Source organism: Octodon degus, unplaced genomic scaffold (genome assembly GCF_000260255.1).
Source record: "Octodon degus isolate 3935 unplaced genomic scaffold, OctDeg1.0 scaffold00203, whole genome shotgun sequence".
Lineage (NCBI taxonomy): Eukaryota > Metazoa > Chordata > Mammalia > Rodentia > Octodontidae > Octodon > Octodon degus.
The window spans coordinates 1,984,785-2,005,380 of NW_004524779.1; the positions used below are offsets into that span (position 1 = coordinate 1,984,785).

The 20,596-nt window shown below is 46.0% G+C and overlaps 1 protein-coding gene across 1 annotated transcript in view; it reads left to right on the forward strand.

Moving 5' to 3' along the window:
• Lmln (leishmanolysin like peptidase) overlaps window positions 1-18,779 on the forward strand; it is a 47,857-nt gene extending 29,078 nt beyond the window's left edge. The window contains 7 exon segments of the mRNA XM_004644559.3: window positions 297-373; window positions 2,098-2,208; window positions 7,911-8,043; window positions 9,795-9,954; window positions 12,945-13,075; window positions 14,645-14,855; window positions 18,272-18,779. Coding sequence (XP_004644616.3) covers window positions 297-373; window positions 2,098-2,208; window positions 7,911-8,043; window positions 9,795-9,954; window positions 12,945-13,075; window positions 14,645-14,855; window positions 18,272-18,372 — 924 coding nt within the window. The 3' untranslated portion in view covers window positions 18,373-18,779.
• The last annotated feature ends 1,817 nt before the right edge of the window (window positions 18,780-20,596 follow it).

Below are 20,596 nucleotides of genomic sequence, written 5' to 3' on the forward strand. Positions count from 1 at the left end.
TCAGGCATTTTAAAGAAGGCTGTCATGTTTTGCCATTGTGTATTTGTTTTGTTTTGAGATAGAGTGTCTGTATGTAGCCTGGGCTGACCTCAAACGCACATTAATCTTTTTGCCTCAGCATCCTAAGTATGGGGACTACAGGCGCACACCACCATGCCTGCTTTACTTTGCCATTTTGAAGTGAATGCTTTATCAGATGCTCACTTGACATGTTTTAAACATACACCACAGGAATCACTGAAGTCTTTGGGAGCTGTAGAGCCATCCTCTGATTAAAGGCTGCTGGTGTTTTTCAGAATGAAGCGATGACGGGTTCTCACACCCAGAACCGAGTCCTCTCTCGAATCACTTTGGCCTTGATGGAGGACACTGGGTAAGGAAGCTATGAGAATGTGATGTAAGTTTTGTTTTATTTGAGTCAGGGTGTCACTATGTAGGCCAGGCTGGCCTCGAACTAACAGTGATCCTCCTGATTCAGCCTCCCAAGTGCTGGGATTATAGGTATCCATTGTAACTGCTGGACATATGCAGACCCACAGTTCTACCCAAACTTAAATTCCAGTGTAGCCCCTTGCTAACTTGTGTCTGTGACTTCATGTGTGAATGTGGCTGGAGGAGACACCTGGCAGCATTTAGGAGCCTTCAGTGCACTAGGCAGCCCTTGGGACCCACACTGAGCACTGAGGGTGGACCTTGGGCATTATATATAAACGCTCTGAGCCAGGTGTGGTGGTGCACACCTGCAGTCCCGGGAGTTGGGAGGCTGAGGCAGGAGGATTGCAGTGACTCAGAGGCCAGCCTGGGCTGCATAGGTAGACCCTGTCTCTAAGAAAACAAAACAAATGCTCTGGAGACAGAAGTGTCTTGAGGATGACATTCATGAGTACCTGCAATGCAGTCCTTTATCCTGTTAAGAGAAACAAACATTAACCAAGAACCACCCCTCACCTGCCCACTTGGAAACCTGTCTGCCCCTCAGTACTGTTTTGTCCATGCAGCAGGGTTCTGCTCAAAGTGCATGCTCCAGAAAACCTTTCCCACCCCGCTCCAGGGGGGCGTCTCTCTCCTGACACCACACTTTTTTTTTTAAGTGTATATTTATCTGCATTTATTTATTTATTGTATTTTTAAGGAAGGGTCTACAGGATGTTTAGGGTCTCACTACTAGTTTACAGGTGTGCCTCACCATGCCTGGCTTGCAAACTAATCTTGTGGGGTTGGGGAGAGGGATATAAGCCAGTCCGGTGGTACACACCTGCAGTCCCAGCTACCTGGAAGGCTGAGGCAGAACGACCACAAGCTTGAGGCCAACCTGGGCAACTCAGTGACTTAGCAAGGCCCTGTCTCTAAAATAACAAAGACTGGAATATAGCTCAGAGGCAGTGCAGTTGCGCAACATGTGCAAGGCCTGGGTTCCTTCGCCAGATCAAAAAAGGAAAAAGCTAACAAAAGTAGACTCATTATCTTTACCCAGCAGGAAATGACATGTTTTCTCTTTTCTGAAATTAGAACATTCAAAAAATATCACACATAGCATCCGTCTGTCCTGTCATAATGGCATAACCTTGAGTGGCAGGCAAGACCAGTATTGAGGAGGTCCAAAACCAAGGCTGAAGAGCAGGAGCCCGGGGCCCTGGGCCCAGTCCCTGCACTGGGGCCCCTCAGTGTCTGCCTTCTCTCATGGTCTCTGTCTCCAGGTCCTCACCTCCCTTGGCTCACACCCCTCTGTGTCCTCCCCCGCAGCCTCTGCCATGCCTTGCCCAATGCAGACGTCCTTTGTGTGGGCTTGGTTGCTATCTGTGCCTCAGTGGCCCTGTGTGGCAGCTCCCTTTCTGTGTGGGAGCTTTGTGGACTCACTGGCCTTGAGACCTTCCTGCCTCAGCCTCCAGCAGGCTGAAATCATATGTGTGCACCACTTTTGTCTTCAACTTGTTTTTGTTTTTGCCTTTTTGAGACTAGGTCTCTTTGTGCAGTTTAGGATAGCCTTGGGCTCACTTTGTAGCCCAGGCTGGTCTCGAGCTAGCAATGACCCTCCTGCCTTAAGCTTGTTTTTAAAATGACAGTGATAGCAGTGTTCTATGTGAACTCTCTCCACAGCTGGTACAGAGCGAATTACAGCATGGCTGAGAAGCTCGACTGGGGCAGAGGGCTAGGCTGCGACTTCGTGAAGAAGAGCTGCAAGTTCTGGATGGACCAGCAGAGACAGAAGTAAGCGCCTATGCGTCCCAGTGTCAAGTTACACAGCTCATTCCTGACTGGGGGCTTTACCCTGGACCTACCTCTTTTTGTTGTTGTTTTGAGACAGTCTTTCTGTATGGCCTGGGCTGGCCTCCACCTCATGGTGATCCTCCTGCCTCAGCCTCCTGAGTGCCAACAGGCATGTGCCTTTTGAAAATACAGCCCGTATCCAGGTCTGGGATGGATACACTATGTAAGGGCACACACATTGGAGAGTATAGGGAGTTCCTCTGGTTTTTTTGCAACATTGCTCTCAAAATAAAAGGTTAAATACATCTGAGTACATAAATATATCTAAATACATTCTTGATAGGAAACATTTTGTAAAACTGTCCCGCAGCATCATGACTTGGACACTGACACTGATCTGTCAGATCTGGAACTGGCCCATCACAGGGGACCCTCCACGGTCCCCTTGTGCCATTCCCATTTCTTCCCAGCCTGCCTCTCCTTAGCTCCTGGAAACCATCCCATGTTCTTTCTAATTTCGTCATTTCAGAAATGCTAAGCAGAAATACCCTGCATGGTTCAAGCTGGATATAAATATTGGATGGAACCTTCTGGGATTGCTTCTCTTCACTCAGTAACCAAGAACTATTTTTACTACTGAGTAATACTCCACCATGTGGCTGAACATTCACCTGTCGAAGGCTGTTGTTGGGGCTGTTGAGAATGAAGTGACTGTAGACATTTGTGTCCACACTCGTGCATGAACATAACTATTTATTCCTACCGAAGAAATATCTGAGATAGTAGCTGGCCCGTCCTTAGCTGCCTGTTCAGTTTGTAAGAAACCTCCCATACTTTTTCCTAAGTGCTCCGCCATTCTGCACTCAGCAGTGAGGTAGCGTGCTGGCCTCTTCACGCCTTTCCAGCATCTGGTGTTTTCACTTTAGTTTGTCTCATAGGAACACAGTGAAATTTTCCTACAATTTTTAATTTACCTTTCCCTAAAGGTTATTGTGGTTGAACAGCTTTTCATGTGCTTATTTACCTTCTGGCCTCTTTGGAGAATTGTCTCTCTTCGTGTGTTAAGCCACTTTTCTAATTTGATTATTTGCTCTTTTATTAGTGTGTTTTGAATGTGTTTATATATTGTAGATACTAGTTCTTGTCATGTGCGTGTGTGTGCACGCGCCTTGGGCCCAGCTGTGTGTTACCACTGAGCTACATCTGCAATTCTTTTTGCTTTTTATTTTTGAGATGGGGTCTCACTTAGTTAGTTGCCCAGGCTTGATTCAAACTTTCAATCCACTTGCCTCAGCCCTTTGAGGAGCAAGGATTACAGATATGTACCACCATGCCTGGCTCAGAAATGTATTTTGCAAGTATCTTCTTTTAGCCTATAATGTGTCTTTTTATTTTCTTGCTAGAGACTTTTGTAAAGAAGTTGTTTTTAGTTTTAATGCTTTCCAAATTATCAGTTTGTTCTTTTTGAACTTTTTTTTTAAAAAACAGTGTCTTGCTTTTGCCTTAAGGTATTCTAGAACTTGCAGCCTTTCTGCCTCCGCCTCCCAAATGCTAGGATTGCAGGCATATACTAGCACATCCAGCTGTATTGTTATTTTATTTTACTGTTTACTTATTGTCTTTTTGAGAAAGGGTCTCACTATGAAGTTCAGGCTGGCCAGAACTCACTTTGTAGTGTGTGGTCTCTCAGGCTGGTCTTGAACTGGCAAAGATCTTCCTGCCTTAGCTTCCCAAGTGCTGGGATGACAGGCATATGCCACTATACCCAGCCCTGTGTTAAGTTTTTAATGTCAGGTCTTAACTCTTGGGTGAGCCCTCCTGGACCTCGAAATTTTTCTTAGGTTTTTTCCCAAAGTTTATAATAGGCTGAAGGTACAGCTCACTGCTGGGGCCTTGTGTAGCACTGTACAAGCACCACTGATAGTTTTACAGATGGACACTTGGCATATGTATGTGTCTGTGGTCCCTGGTGAGCTGCTTTTGTATGACGCCAGGTGCTGCTGTGCGGCTCATACTTCTCCTGTGGGTGCTGGCTGAAGGGTGGCTGCCCTTCTGAGAGGTCTTTGTGCCACTGTCCCCAAAGGTCAGGTGGTGTGTAGGCCTCTTCCTGTGTGGCCTGCTCTGTGTCCTTGTCCCTATGTCTCTCTCCCTCTGGTAGCATAGCGCTCGGTCACAACAGAGGTGCGAGTCTTACGATTGGTGATTGAGTCCCGTGTCTCTTGCTTTATTTTCTATCAAAAAGTGTTTGCTCTTTTGAGGTTCTTTGCCTGCCCATATAAAAGTAATCTCATCTGTGTGTCAAAAATAAAGCTTGCTTGGATTTTAACAAGAACTGCATTAACCCCAGATTTCTGAGGGGAACTAATACCTTTACTGTATTAAATTTTCCAATGAAAGGAAATAGAAGACTTTTTTTCTTATTAAATACAGGTTTGCTGTAGATTATTTTTATTAATTCACTATCAAATTGAGGAAGTTTGCCTCTTTCTGTTTTTCTGAGAGTTTTTGTCATGAATGTTGACTTTTTTCAAATACTTTTTCTGGTTTAGTTGATACAGTCTTGTATTTCTGCTTTGTTTCTGTTTTTCACTTTTTTGGGGACTGAGTCTCACTATGTAATTCTAGCTGGTCTTAAATAAAACTCACAGTGTACCCCTGGCTGGCCTCAGACTCTCAGTGATTCTCCTGCCTCAGCCTCCTGGGTGCGAGGACTACAGGTGTGCACCATCTTGCCCAGCCAGTCCTTTGAGTCAGAAGCCAGTGGTCAAAAAACTTTTGTTGGTTAAAAAAACGGCTAGGAGATACTTTAGGGTTTGAGAGTTGTTAGTGCTTTTACAGCCACTCATTCTGCTTTTGCACAGGGAAGACGTGAATGGGGATGGCTATGCTCCGGTAACATGTGATTTTATACAGATGGCTGGTGCAGCTCCATGGTAGGACATTTGTGTCACATACGCAAGGCCCTGGCTTCCATCACTAAGGCTGGGAAAAAGAAAATAAAAACAAGGGCCCGGGGAGATGGCTCAGTGGAATAAGCGCTTCCCTGGCAAGCGCAGGGGCCTGAGTTCAATCCCCGGTTCCGCCAAAAAAAAAGAAGAAAATAAAAACAGTTGTGGGAGAAACCAGTCACATAGAAAGCAGGCGCTGGACCAGATTTGAGACCCGGACTGGGCCTGCCAGTCCCACCTGCATGTTCTGTGTCCCATGTGTGAGAGTGGGGTGCAGAATCCACAAGGACAGCTGCGACCTCGGTGTGTGCAGGGTGGGCTGGGGCTGCATGCCAGTGCGCATGTGCTCCAGGCCGCAGCTGTGGTCGCAGGGGTCCAGGACCTGGGCCAGGCCGGTGCCCTGTGGGTGAGCTGCCCTGGGCCTGGCGAGGTCATTAGACATTCACCTCCAGCTGCCTCAACCACTAGTCATGGGTTTCAGTTTACATTTTAATTAATGAGAGTCGAATAGAATTTGAGCGCCACTCCCTCAGCTAACTGTGGTGAAGTGCATAGCCTTGGCGGCGCCCCCTGAAGTCCGGGACCAGGAGTGCTGAGCAGCCCCAGCTTTGGGGCCTTTTTTTTTTTGGATGGGGATTGAACTCAGGACCTTGCGCTTGCCAGGTGTGCCCTTATGCCACTGAGCTATATCTCTGGAGGTTTGACACTTTTAAGTCACTAATTTGTTTTCTTGTTTGGAGGGGCTAGGAATTGAACCCAGGGTTTTTGCCCTGAGCTACAGCCCCCAAACGTTTTATATTTTTTTAAGAGAGGCTGTCACTAAAAATGGTCCCAGGCTAGACTTCAACTTGTGATGCTTACTTAAATCACTAAATTTTTTTAGTGAGCTTTTTATTTGTTTCACTTTACTCATTTAATTAAAACATTTCTGTTCAATCTGTCCGTCTGTTTATTTTCTGTCTATCATAGCCCACGGTATTCAAGCCAGGCCCTTGCGCATCTCACACGTGCCGCACAGACAGGACCTCGGAGCTATACCCCTATCCCGGATGTTACGGAAATTTTAATTAGACAAGGATCAGTCTTCCCTAATATAAAACTAAAATGGGCTTTTTTTCTCCTTAACGAATATGTGGTAGATGACCAGTGACTCTATCATAATTTTTAGGCCCCTCTTTTATTAGGATTTTAATTGTGTAGGAGTGCCGACACTCATTTATAACATTCCTATTATGATGCTAGTGTAATTTTTATTATAAATTACAGTTTGAGCCAGGAATGATGGTAAACACCTGTGATCCCAGCACTTAGAAGGCTGAGGCAGGTGGATCTTTGAATGTTTAAGGGGATCCTGGACTTCATAGTGAGTCCAAGACCAGCCTGCACTACAAAGTGAGACCCTGTCTCAACAAAACAAAGCAAAAAACCAAAAATTTACCAGTTCGATCACTGGTTAAAATTACCAGTTTGTTTGAAGGTTATTTTAATGCCACAGGTTTTGATTATGCTTTTAGAATTTTTGATATCCTATTCTTCAAATTACACTTCCAAGAATAGGTTTAATAGAGAATGGATCAAACTGTTAACATTAGAAATAGTCACACAGTATTCACTGATTTCAAGAATACAAAATTATCTTGTGAATATTTTTAACAAATTGTTAAATTTAATTCTTTTGTTGGTCTCACTGTGTAGTTGAGGTTGGTCCTGAGCTCACTGCATAGCCTTCGCTGGCCTCGTACTCACAGAGATCCTTCTGTCTCAGCCTCCTGGGTACTAGGGTTACAGAGATGCACCACTGTACCCAGCCTGTCAAATGAAATTCTTTAAGACAAAGTATGGCATAGAAGGAAACTCACTTTTAGTAGTCATCCTTCTCTTACTAAGAATGATATTTCTTAATTGTGAAGATTGGATTTCTATTTTACTATTATTATTTTTTGTGGTACCAGGGATCAAACTCAGGAACTTGCGCTTGCCGGGGAAGTACTTATTCCACTGAGCTATCTCCCTGGCCATTATTGGATCTTTAATCCACAAGCTGGAATTTCATTCATTGACATTAAACACAGGAAGCAAAGCTATAGGACTATTTCACTGGCAAAGGCAAAGAGCAAGATAAATAGGATTTTATTCAGTAAGAATATAGTTGTGTCTGAATGCCTCATTGAACTTACACATCTAAATGAGGCTTTTTTTTTCTTTTTGATTTTTTTGAAAATAACTTTGTAAGTCAGGCACGGGGGCACATGCCTGTAACCCAAGCAGTGGGAAGGCTGAGGCTGGAAGATTGTCACGAATTTAAGGCCAGTCTGGGCTACATAGTGAGTTCAAGACCAACCAGAACTGTATAGTGAGACCTTGTCTTAAAAAGAAGAAAAGAAAACTTTTATAACCTGACTCAGCAATTAACTCTGTACTATCAAGTATACTGTATTGATATTTTAATAGAAAAGAGGAACTTGGGGCTGGAGAATGGCTCAGTGGTCTAAAGCACCTACTTGGAACAAGCTTGGCAAAGCATAGGGACCGCGGTTCAATCCTCCAGCACCACATGCCAGCCAGCCGCGCCCCCTGGTGGGCTGAGCTGGCCACACACACACACACACACACACACACACACACACACACTAAATGTTAAAATAAAAAAAAAATTAAAAAAATTAAATTAAAAAAAAAGAAAAGAGGAACTTGACAGTGGGCCTGTGGGTTTTTCTTGGCATTTGATGTTGCGGTACATGCCTTTGTATGCAGGGGGCAGGCGCTGAGCCCTTACTGTGACACACTCAGGAGCAACCCGCTGCAGCTGACCTGCAGGCAGGACCAGAGGGCCGTGGCTGTGTGCAATTTACAGAAGTTCCCTCAGCCGTTGCCACCAGAGTTCCAGGTAACACTTGTTCTTCACTGTCTTAAGAATCAATTTTTAGGAACTATTTTTCATTTTGAAAATAAAAGGGTAGGTGAGAGTGGCGTGAGGGGGGCCCGCAGAAGGAAACATGGCTGTGAAAGTATTTGAATCCATTGGCAAGTTCGGCCTGGCCTTAGCCATGGCAGGAGGCGTGGTGAACTCTGCCTTACACAATGTGGATGCTAGCACAGAGCGGTCATCTTTGACCGGTTCAAGACACGGAATGCAAAACGTCGTGGTAGGGAAAGGCACTCACTTTCTCATCCTGTGGGCATAGAAACCAATTATCTTTGACTGCCGCTCAGGACCACATAATATGCTGGTCATTATTGGCAGCAAAGATTTACAGAATATCACCATCATCCTGCACATCCTCTTCCGGCCCGTTGCCAGCCAGCTGCTCACGTCAATGCCAGTGAGCTGATCACCCAGAGAGAGCTGGTCTCCAGGCAGGTGAGTGAAGACCCCATGGAGCGAGCGGCCACCTTCAGCCTCATCCTGGACCACGTGTCCTTGACGCATCTGACCTTCGGGAAGGAGTTTACAGAAGCCATGGAAGCCAAACAGGTGGCTCAGCAAGAAGCAGAGCGAGCCAGATTCGTGGTGGGAAAGACCGAGCAGCAAAAGAAGGCAGCCATCATCTCCGCAGAGGGCGACTCCAAGGCGGCCGAGCTGATCACCAACTCACTGGCCACTCGGGCGATGGCCTGAGTGAGCTGCGGAAGCTGGAAGCTGCTGAGGACATCGCGTGCCAGCTGTCTCACCCACGCAACATCACCTACCTGCCAGCAGGGCTGTGGTGCTCCTGCAGCTGCACAGTGAACCTGCTCTGTGCCCCTCAGCTGACTGCGCCCCGAACGCACGCACGCATGGCGCCGCCTTCCGTCCCACCCCAGAAATGAATCACTGTGACATTTCATGATTGAGCTAGAGTGAAGGAAATCAAAATCAAAATCACTTCCCCCCCAAAACAAGGGTACATTTTCTTAAACTGTGTGACAGTAGGGGTTCAAATGTAAGGCCTTGGACCCTTAAATCCTTACCTCTTATTTTGTTTTATTATTGATTGATGATTGATTGATTGATACAGAGTCTTACTATGTAACTGTGTAGTGCAGGCTGGCCTTTAGTAGGTGGTGATCGTCTTGCCTCACTCTCCCGAGTGCTACAATTACAGGTGCACATCACCATGCCCAGCTTTATTTTCTGTTTTGAGACAGGGTCTCATTAAATCACTAAATTTTGCCCAGGGTGCACTGAACATTGTGATCATCCTGCCTCACCCTTTTGCAGTGTTGGGATTACAGGGATGCACCAATGCGTGCTAGTCCTTATAAACCTTTTAGAATCAAAGGCCTTGTGTGTTTTCCATGTTAGAAAAAAGTGAGGAGTCATTCCATTTTTTTTACAACTGCTGAGCTCCTTCAATCCTCCTGCCTCAGCCTCCTGAGTACTGGGATTATAGGTGTGCACTACCATGCCCGGCCCTTTTGCTCATTTTAATTGTTTCATCCTTTTAAAACAATCAGATTTGTCATCCTAATAGATAATGTAGATTACTTGCTCTGGTTATTTCTAAAATTGTAGCAACCTCAAAATGCTTGTCAGATGGCAGGTTGTCTTTGTGGTGTGTAGTTTCTGATGGGAATTGGTTCAGCGTCTTGGGTCAGGCAGCAATCGAGGGCCTGTAAGCTGCCCATGGACCTCCGTCCCTGTCTCCCTCACTGCAGTACTTTGACGAGCTTGCCGGGGTCCCCACAGAAGACCTGCCACACTATGGAGGCTCAGTAGAGATCGCCGACTACTGCCCTTTCAGCCAGGAGTTCAGCTGGCATTTGAGCGGCGAGTATCAGCGCAGCTCGGACTGCAGAATCCTGGAGAATCAGCCAGGTTAGCAGTGTCATGAGAACGTGGTGCACACACACACAGAACACCACCCCACACTCCATGTGCGCTGATGCACCCTGCCTGAGTCCCTGCCTGTGAGAAGCTGCTGGCTTCTCATCTGTGCGTGGGAACCTGTTATAGACGTTGCTTAGGGCATGTCTGCCGGGGGTGGCATGCCGCATCTTGGGCCTCGCCCCATACCCACATGGCTCCTCACCTGGGAGCCACATTCATTACTTCTTGTTTTATTTTTCTCAAAACCCTGAAGAAATGCAGGGAAAGTATTGCTGTTCTTCAGTGTGAGTGACTCGTATGAATAATTAAGGAATATAGTTTACTGGTATGAGTGCAGGGTCCTTCTGCACAGGTTTTTTTTTTTTTATTAAAACACCACAGAAGGGGACTGGGGAGATGGCTCAGTGGATTAAGTGCTTCCCTGGCAAGTGCAAGGGCCTGAGTTCAATCCCTGGTTCTGCAAAAAAAAAAAAAAAAAAAAAAAAGAAAAGAAAACACCACAGATAGCCTGTTTTGCCCTCACCTAGTCAGTGTATGTTTATGTCACTTAGAAGTAATATATCACTCTTCAGATCTCAGATAATACATAGCTACTTCCCTTGGCCAGTAGCTATGGCATTCATTTACACTGATTCATGTTATTGAACAAGATGCCAAAGGAATGAACAGTGGCCACTTTGTAGTTTATAGTGGTAGCTGTAGTTCATACTAATTACCTTTGTAAACAGGAATACTCTCAGATCTGACATGTTAAGAAAAGGCAAAACTGACCGCATGCCTGAAATTCCAGCACTCTGGGAGACTGAGGTAGGCAGATCACAGAAGTTTGACCTTATTGTTGGCAGTTTAATGACTTAATGAGGCCCTATCTCAAAATACAAAAATAAGAACAAAGAAGATGGCTCAGTAGAATAAGCACTTGACTGGCAAGCACAGGGTCCTGAGTTCAATCCCTGGTACCGCAACAAAGAAGGAAAAAAGCTAGGGATGTAGTTCATTGTGAAGGTCCTCAGTTCAACCCTCAGTACTGTCAAAAAAAAAAAAAAGCAGTAATTAGTTTTTCTTTCCTTTCAAATTTTTCTTTCTTTTTTTAAAAATGTATTTGGTGCAGGGTCTATAGGGTCTCACTATGTAAATCAGATTGGACTCATAGTGATTCTCCTGTTTTCAGTCTCCCAAGAGCTGGGATTATAGGCATGCACCACCACACCCATTCTCAATTGCTGTCTCAGCGCACCCCGGGGATGGGGCTGGCACGGAACACTAGGGATTGAACCCTGGCCACTGTGCCCTGCCTAAGCAGGCGCTTTAGTCTGCTGAACTATCTTGCCAGCCCTTGACCATTTATTCTTTTAAAAATTTTTATTAGTCCATATTTGTAGTATGTAATGATTATGTTCACCCCGGGGATTTGGTACATGTGCACAGTAACTCTTGATTCCTTGTTGATCCTCTCCCCTCCTATTTATTCTTTTTCATTTTATTTATTTATTTTTTTGATACAAGGTCTCATTACGCAGTTCAGACTCAGTGATCCTCCTGTCTCAGTCATTACAGGCCTGCACCACCACGCCTGATTTTGGAGGCCAGCACCTGGGGTTCCAAGGCCAGCATGGCATGTGGTACAGGGGATCAAACTTGGGCCCTTGTGCTTGCCAGGCAGGTGCTTAGACCGCCTAGCTATCTCCCCAGCCTTCTCATTTATTCTTTTTTTTTTTTTTTTTTAAATGGCAGAAGGATTTTTTTACTTTTTGCTCCCAAAGCCTTCAGGGCAGGTTTGGCTGGCTTGAGTTGTGGGGATCGAACCACAGCAACCTGAGCCTGAGTGCTTTGTTGAAGCAGCCACTTAAGGAACTGAGCTAGGGGCAGGCCCCCCTCATTTATTCTTAAACTTGGCAAATTTAACTGTATTTCTAGTCATTTTTTCCCCATCACTCACGCATTTAATAAATGTCCCAAAGACTTAAGATCTAACTATCAGTGGGTCCGCATTCACGCAGAAGGAATGCCTGGCTCTGGCAGCCGTGGAGGAGTGGACATCGTCGCGTTTCACTGTGAACTATTTCAGGCCTTGTCCTGCAGTCTCCAAAGCGACGCTTCTGCTTCTGGGTCTGTGTGTAACGAATGAGAGGCAGTGTTGGGCCTGAAGCTTAGAGTAAGCTGAATTCTGTTTTTCCACACTGGTTTGTGGAAAGTTGTGTTTTATTGGGTTTTCCCTGAAAGTGGTGTCCAGTGGTGTCTAGCGGGTCTTGGTTCTTGGTGCCACATCCTTGAGAAGCTTTGGGCCCAAGCTCATCTCCTTTTTTCCAGTGTAGTAATTTTTCACCCTCGTTCTGTTGGGGTTTTTGTGTTTGTTTGTTTTTTGGTGGAACCGGGGATTGAACACAGGCCCTTGTGCTTGCCAGGGAAGCGCTCATTCTACTGAGCCATTTCCCCGGCCCCCCTCATTCTGTTTATGAGAACCTAGTTTGAGTGCGGAGTTCTGTTTCTAATGATTTTTTAGTTTAAAATTTCCCATTAAAGAAGCTTGATTGATTGATTGATTGATTGATTGATTTTTTGGTGGAACTGGGGATTGAACTCAGGCCCTTGCGCTTGCCAGGGAAGCACTTATTTCACTGAGCCATCTCCCCAGCCCCAAAAATCACCAATCTTTTTTTTTTTTTGGCAGAACCGGGCATTGAACTCAGGCCCTTGTGTTTGTTTGTTTGTTTGTTTGTTTGTTTTTTGTGGAACTGAGGATTGAACTTAGGCCCCTACATTTGCCAGGGAAGCGCTTATTCCACTGAGCCATCTCCCCGCCCCAAGCCCTTGTGTTTGCCAGGCAAGTGCTTATTCTACTGAGCTATCTCCCCAGCGCCAGAAGCTTGATTTTTAAAGCAACTGTTTATTATACAACATGAAGTGCTTTTATTTCTTAGCCTTGTTCCTTTTGTTAAAAATCAGTTTTTGAGTATGTTTTTTCTGCTCTGCTTCAGAAATTTTGAAAAACTATGGTGCTGAAAAGTACGGACCTCATTCCATTTGTCTGATTCAGAAATCAGCATTTGTCATGGAAAAGTGTGAAAGGAAGCTGAGTTACCCAGACTGGGGCAGCGGGTGCTACCAGGTAAACCGCGTTGGTTAATACTAGAATTTTATATCATATGGAGTTTGTGCTTTCAATTCTGTTTCAGGTAATTTACTGCTTGATACCTTATATAATTATTATTTTGAGAGGCTGTGTTTTGTGCAAACAGCTTCATTTCTTTCAGAAAAAAAATAGTCTTTTTCCATTTGTTTGAAAATATGTAATTATAAGATTCATAATAACTTCTGGGCATATGCCCTATGGAAACAATAGCAAATATGTAATTTTGTTCTTGGACAAATACTACTTTGCAGTAGAAAAACAGTTTTGTTTCAGAAGGTCTGGGAAAAGCATAGATTATAAGAATTAATAAGCCATGGGATGTGGTGACGTACACCTGTGGTCCCAGCGCCGAGGCTGACACAGAGCATCACGGCGAGTTCAAGGCCTGGCTACGTAGCAAGGCCCTGTCTCAAAAAATGAAAATAATAACAATAATAAACCATCTGCTTATCAATAAGTGTTTTAGATGTGGGATGTGGTCTTTTTAAATTTTTTAGTTGTTTTACAAGGGCTTGTTCAAGTTGTTCATCCTGCCTCAGCCTCCCAGAGCTCTAAAATTAGAGGTGTGCACCCCCCAGGCCTGACTTGCTTCCCCTGTACTGTGGGGCTAGGAACAACCCAAGGCTCACATTTGCTAGGCAAGCCCTGGAGCACTGCCCCACCTCCCCAGTCCTCAGCAGTGCTTCTCATGGCAGACCTTTCTGTTTCCATTGTCAGTGTTTAAGTTCCTCATGACTGCAGAACAGAGTCATTCTAAAATATTGTCGCTCACACTTCCTTGTTACACACTGACTTGTTCATTTTTCACCATTGCACATATGTTTCCTGGGCTGGCGTGCAGCCTGTGCTAGACACTTCCCAGCGTGCCCAAGGCCTTGGGTTCGATCTTAGTAGAATCAGAGAGGGAAAAAATATATATCTATATATAGATATATAGATATATACCACCACCATCAAAAAAGTTTTCTTTTTTTTTCTTTCTTTTTTTTTGGTCTTTTTGAGACAGGGTCTTGCTATGCAGTTCAGGCTCAAGGTCAGGATTATTGTGAGTTCGTGGCCAGCCTGGACTACATAGTAAGGTCCTGTCTCAAAAATAAAGAACAAGGGCTGGCCAGATAACTCAGCAGACTAAAGCACCTGCTTAGGCAGGGGCCAGGGTTTGATCTCTGGCTTGCTGTGCTGGCCCCGTCCCCAGGGCACGCTGCGACAGTGATTGAGACTGGGCGTGTTGGTGCACACCTGTTAATCCCAGCACTTGGGAGGCTGAAAACAGAATCACTAGAGTCTGATCTACATAGGGAGACCCTGTAAACCCTGTACTAAATACATTAAAAAAAAAAAAAGAACAGTTAAGGTAGAGTGAAGAGTGAACTACTTTTGGAACCTAAATAGCTTAACCACTTTCTGTGTGTTAAAGAAATGCTCACAACCCAAATGTGCTTTATAGCCAATGTTTTTAGTGGATTTTAACACATTTTCCTGCAGTGATAGAGACATCTCAGCCTAGAATTTACTGACTTGATTTCTTTTCCCCTCTGTTTGAAGATCTCTTGCTCTCCTCAAGGTCTGAAGGTCTGGGTGCAGGACACAGCGTATCTGTGCAGCCGGGCTGGGCAGGTCCTGCCCGTCAGCATTCAGATGAATGGCTGGATCCACGGTGGGAACCTGCTCTGCCCGTCCTGCTGGGATTTCTGTGAGCAGTGCCCTCCAGAAACCGACCCTCCGGTTGCCAACCTCACCCGGGCACTGCCCCTTGGTGAGTGCTCTTTGCAGGAGGCGACAGCAGCGCATGGAAATTGCCTCCAGTGGAGCTGGGTGCAAGTCCGGCTTCCTTTCCAGGGCAGTTCTGTGGGAGAGCATTCTTCCCACCAGAATTAGGAATCCATGTGGGAGTGGTGGCACATGCTTCTCATTCTAGCACTAGGGAGGCTAAGGCAGGAGGACTGTGAGTTCAAGGCCAGCTTGGACTATGCAGTAGGATCCTGTCTCAAAAAAAAAAAAAACAAAGAAAAGAAATGGAAGGTAGGTGAACCTGGCACATCTATTTAGCAAAAGCAGACTTGCTGTGTGCTAGCCTGACTTGCATGTAATATCCCAGGGAAGGTCACAAAGTAAATGATTCATCCATTCATCTTGAAATTAAGAGTCAACAAAATTCTGCTCATTAAATCCAGAAGCAGTTAACTACATTTCCATTGCCTCATAAGCAAGTCAGGTGCAGGTGAGGGGAAAACCCTAGAGTAGGTTCTCTCATGAGAGATGTCGTCCTTGCAGAGACAGGTGTCTGGAGACATAGAGACACGGCCGAAATGGAAGGATGGAGCCTGGGGAAGACAGATGCTCTCCAGGGTCTAGGAAACCCTTGTCTGGGCTGCTTTGGGCCAGGCCTGCAGGATTTCAGGCTCTTTTCAATACTAGGGACCATCTGGGACCAAGACCCCAGTGTTAGTGTGAAGGTCACATCTGTGTTGTGTGCCCTGGGCCGGGGGAGTGTGCTGTGTTTCTGATGCAGCACCAGCAGCCCACGTGCAGAGTGTTCCTCTTGTGACTTCAGCTCTGTGCGGTCTCAGCCTCTGTAATACACTGGATTGTAGGATTTGGACAAAGGTGCACGGGCCTTCTGCTTGGTCTATGAAAGTAAGGTAAAATTGAGACCCAAAAATGAAATCCTCAGAAGGCAGAGTTCATTGAGTTCATTGAAAACCAGGAGGAGAGAGGCTAGCACCAGCTGGGGAAGGAAGAGGGCTTTGGATCCATGGGGTTTGGACTGAGACTTCTGGGGACCTTGCTAAAATCACTGGGCAAGTCATGAGTTCTCAACCAAAACTGAGACTTAAGGGACCTCGAGAGTCGAGCAGGTTAGCATTTTAGAATAGTAGCAATGAAAACCTTACGCATTTTTCTCACCTGCGGGTTGTTTTGGTTTTGTTTTGTTTTTGACCTTTTTGGACAGGGTCTTGCTTTGAGCTCACTTTATAGCCCAGGCTAGTCCCTAACTTGCAGTGATCCCTCCTGCCTCAGCCTCCTGGGTGCTGGAATTATAAGTGTGCACCACCATGCTGAGCTCCTGAGGTATTTTTAAAATGAAACTGCATTGTTCTTTGCCTGTGCTGGGGCTAGTTGAAAATAACCAACTAGGGTGGGTTTTTGTACCTTTGAGACTGATTTCCTTTCTTTCCTGGGTCCTGGAGACTCTGTCCCCAGGGGGCTGTGAGCAGAGTGTGAGTGTGGGAAGACCAGTGCTTATACTGGGCATCCGCAGCCTGTGCTCAAGGATGAGGTCTGTGGGATGGAAAAACAGTATAGTAGCTCAGGATCAGCTGTGCAAGAACTCCTAGGGTAGCAGTCTCAGGCCTGCTGCATTCTGACTCTTTACTACAGAGTACCTCCCGCAGCTGGATTTTCTGTAGTTATAATAATGACACATTGAGCTCTATGAAATAATACAGGGTCTTAGGTCTTTTGATGCGGTGTACTGTAAATATGATGTTAAATATGCTCAGTTAACTCTTAAGATGGTAGGAAGACAATATTATTGCTAAATTGCTTTGGCTAGAATTAGAAGGCTATAGGTCCACAAATAGTTTAGAGTTCCTGTCCTTAGATTAACTGTGAGAAACTCAGGCTGAGGTGGTGCACACCTCTAATCCCAGCTAATGGTTCCCAGAGAGTGGCCTTTGGGGTACTGGTGTCTCCTGCTGGAAGCGCTCTCTAGGTTCCTTCTGTCCTTCTCTAAGCAGAGAGTTGGTTAGGACGAATACAAATGGTAGCAAAAGAAACAGGCTCCACAAAGTGAATTTGGCCCAAATAAAAGTATATACTGTAGCACAAAGGTGACCACTAAGCAAAAGAACACACAACGCCAAGCTCTGTATCCCCCACTCCTCAGGCTGAGGTCAGGTCTCAGCTATCCTATCAAAAGCCTGTTCAAGTTCTTACGAGAAGTCTGCATGCAGGGCTTTGGGAACTGTTCTCTGCATGTGGTCCAAGATTTTTGTCACGTCTCCTTTGCTGTCCAGCTTTAGTGATACCCTGTTTTTTTCTTGTACAGCCTCTTGGCCGGAGGACCTGGGAGTTTGAAACCAGCCTAGGCAATTTAGTAATCCTGTCTCAAAACAAAAATAAAGTGGGACATGGTGGCACATACCTCTAATCCTAGCACTTGGGAGGTTGAGGCAGGAGGATAAGTTTTAGAGCCCAACCTGGGCTATATAGTGAGTTCAAGGCCAGCCCACACTATATGAACAGACCCTGTCTCAGGGAAAAAAAAAAAAACATATATACATATATTGTATATAGATATATGAAAGAGCTCTGGGTGTATTTCAGCTTGATGGTAGAGTGCTTGGTTCAATCCCCAGCACTGTGTAAGAAAGGAGGAGGAGGGTGAGGAGGAAGCAGAAGAGAGGGTGAGACTTGGGAGGGAAGTTGGAGAATGTAGAAGAGGAGGAGGAAGCCAGGCCCCATGGGGCTGTGAGAAGGTGCCCTGGAAGGTGAGACTGCTCCTTTGTGTTCTCGGTTTGGAGCTAGGTTATGTCGTTACTCTACATGCCAGAGACAGGAGGAGTAATAGCAGAGGGCCCCTGCTCCTTTGGGATCCATGTCTCTGTGTGTCGTCCACAGCCTCCCTGGATTCTACCTTAAGACACGTCTTTACCTGGGTGCTGTTTTGTAACCTTGACACAGAGGGTACATACTTTTTTTTTTTTTTTAATGTATTTAGTGCAGGGTCTCACTACACTCGGACTCATAGTGCTGCTCCTGTTTTCAGCCTCCCAAGTGCTGGGATTACAGGTGTGCGCCACCACGCCCAGTCTCAGTCGCTGTCTCAGCGCACCCCGGGGGCGGGCTAGCACTGCATGCCAGGGATCAAACCCTGGCCCCTGCCTCTGCTCTAAGCTGCTGAGCTATCTGGCTGGCCCCAGACGGTACATCTTTTCCTCCTGTGTATATCTTATTTCCATAATATACAAACCTTTATATATCCAGGTCTAGGTAAAGGGGTTTTTTTTTGTTTTTGTTTTTTAGTGGTACTAGGGATTGACCTCAGGACCTTGAAATCCCTCTTTAGCCCCCCCCCCCCCGTCCCCGCTCCTCGCCTGTCAGGTGCAGCTGCTGTGATTTCTTCGTGGAAGAGTCTCCTGACAGTCATGCTACTCTTTTCCACCCTAGATCTCTGCTCCTGCTCCTCCAGCCTGGTGGCCACCCTGTGGTTGCTGCTGGGCAACCTGCTTCCTGTGCTGGCCGGAATCCTGCTGTGCGTGTGGCACTAGGAACAGAGGAGCCTGAGTGTCACACTGCTGCAGCCAGTGCACACACCTGGGCGGGTGCTAGCCTATGCAGATGACCGTGGTCAGAATCAGGTGCGGCAGCAGAGCTGCACGGCAGTCTCTGACCAGCTGCTGCGCCTTGGCGCTCAGAGGAGGAGAAGAAAACCCAGTCACCAAGTCGCTGTGCTCTCGGGATGCGCAATCTCCCTGCTACAGCGAAAGCGGGTGTGAGCGGCTTTCCAGAGCGATCACAAACCTCAGCATCTCTCCTAAGCTGCAGGGATGGGTGAGCTCATCGCTGACACCGCACAGCACAGACAGCGGCTGGTTCGTGGAAGGTTAGCACGCTGGTGCACACCTGCAATCCCAGCATCCAGGAGGCTGAGGCAGGAGGATCACTGCAAGTTCAAGACCAGCTGGGGCTCCGTAATGAGTGCAAGGCCAGCCTGAACTGTAATACCTTGAGACCCTGTCTCACAAACAAAAAAGCCGGATGTGGTGGTGCACACCTGTAATCCCAGCCCTCAGGAGGCTGCGGCGGGTCTGAGGCCGGCCTAAACTGTCTAGTAAGACCCTACAAGGCAAAACAAAATTATAACTTGTGAAACTTGTCCTCAGAGGTATACATTAGATTTACAGAAAACAATTCAGTTGGGATTTCTGTAACACTGTTACATCTATTTTAAATGCAGTGGTATCTGTGTTACACCTAAATCATTGTTTTCATCGTGGTTAAAGTTTTCAGCACTCTCACCGAATCCTGCAAACTAACCAAGCTTGCCTTCTCTGCCAGCACGCGCTGTGTGCAGTCTCAAGCTTCACCCCCCGCCGAGCTCAGCGTCCACCTGCCCTTGCCATTGTTTACCGGTGACTTGAAAACCCCTCACAGTAGGGAGGGTGAAATATGCTGCCCTGAAAAAAAGGGAAGATGTGCAAACAAGAAAACGTTATTTTGCCAGATAATAACTGTGACAGCTGGAATCCAGCACACACAGAGCTACTGTATTCTGTTTTGTTTGGTGTAGATAAATCCTGATGCAGACAGGAATGGAATTATTTTCAGGTAGGCTAAGAAATTGTTACAGAAGGACTTTGTACATCTGAAAATTATTTTATGGATAAGAAGAAACCAGGCCAAATGGGATGATCTGAGAGGTTTTTGGTTTTTTTCTTCTGAGTGTTTACTAATAGCTGGGCACAGGCCTCCTGTAGGCCTACTCTGTAAGGCTCCCTTGCCCCTAACACGGGCTCTGTCCACAGAGGCCGGAAGGTCGCCTGCGCTGTCAGTGTCTGTTTCCTCCTGTATTTGGCTCTCATTGTACTGTGCACTCGAGGCAGTTAGTTCTCTTGTGGTAGCAGAACTCACCCACCCCATTTAATCATTTTACTGTAATGATCATGGTAATGATTTTGGTGGTGATGGAGCTGCTAAGGATTGAACCTGGGGCTTTCACACTGAGCTACAGCCTCAGCCCTTTTTGAATTTATTTTGAGACACTGTCGGCTTGAGCTTGCAGTCCTCCTACCTCAGCCTCCTAGAGTGCTAGGATTACAGGCATGCACCGTCACACTTGGCTGCTCTGAAATTCTTCCCTGATGGGTGCTGCTCTGTTTTCCCCTCAGAAGCTAATGAATCCCTGTGGCATTATAAATAGGCCCTCCCTTCCATTCAGCATGTAGTTATGGAATATTGCAGTGAAGAAGTTATTGCCCAGGAGTGGTGGTTTGACCTATAGTTCCAGTTACTTGGGAGGCTGAGGCAGGAGGATCACAGGTTCAAAACCAGTAAATTTAGCACTGGGGAATTTAGCAAGACTGTCTTAAAAAAGTAGGTGGTGGGTGACTGATGATGTAGCTCAGTGGTGTGTTGCATGCTTGCTATAGGTAAGGCCCTGGATTCAATCCTCATTATTGCCAAAAGAAAAAAAAAATATGCTAAGTGAGCTCAGCAGTATATTTCTTACTAGGGTGTAATTCCAATGGCTACGTGGCATAAGAGCCAGATAGTAGCCTCAGCATAAAACAGTCATTTTTTAAATGCATACACTGAGGCATTGTGTGGTGGTGCATGTCTATAATCCCAGCACTCTAGGAGGCTGAAGCAGGAAGATTACTGCTAGCTCAAGTGAGTTCAAGGTCAGCCTGAATTATAGAGCAAAACCCTGTCTCAAAAATCAAAAGTAATGTACATGTTGTATGTAATACTGGGCAGAAGTACCGTGTGGTA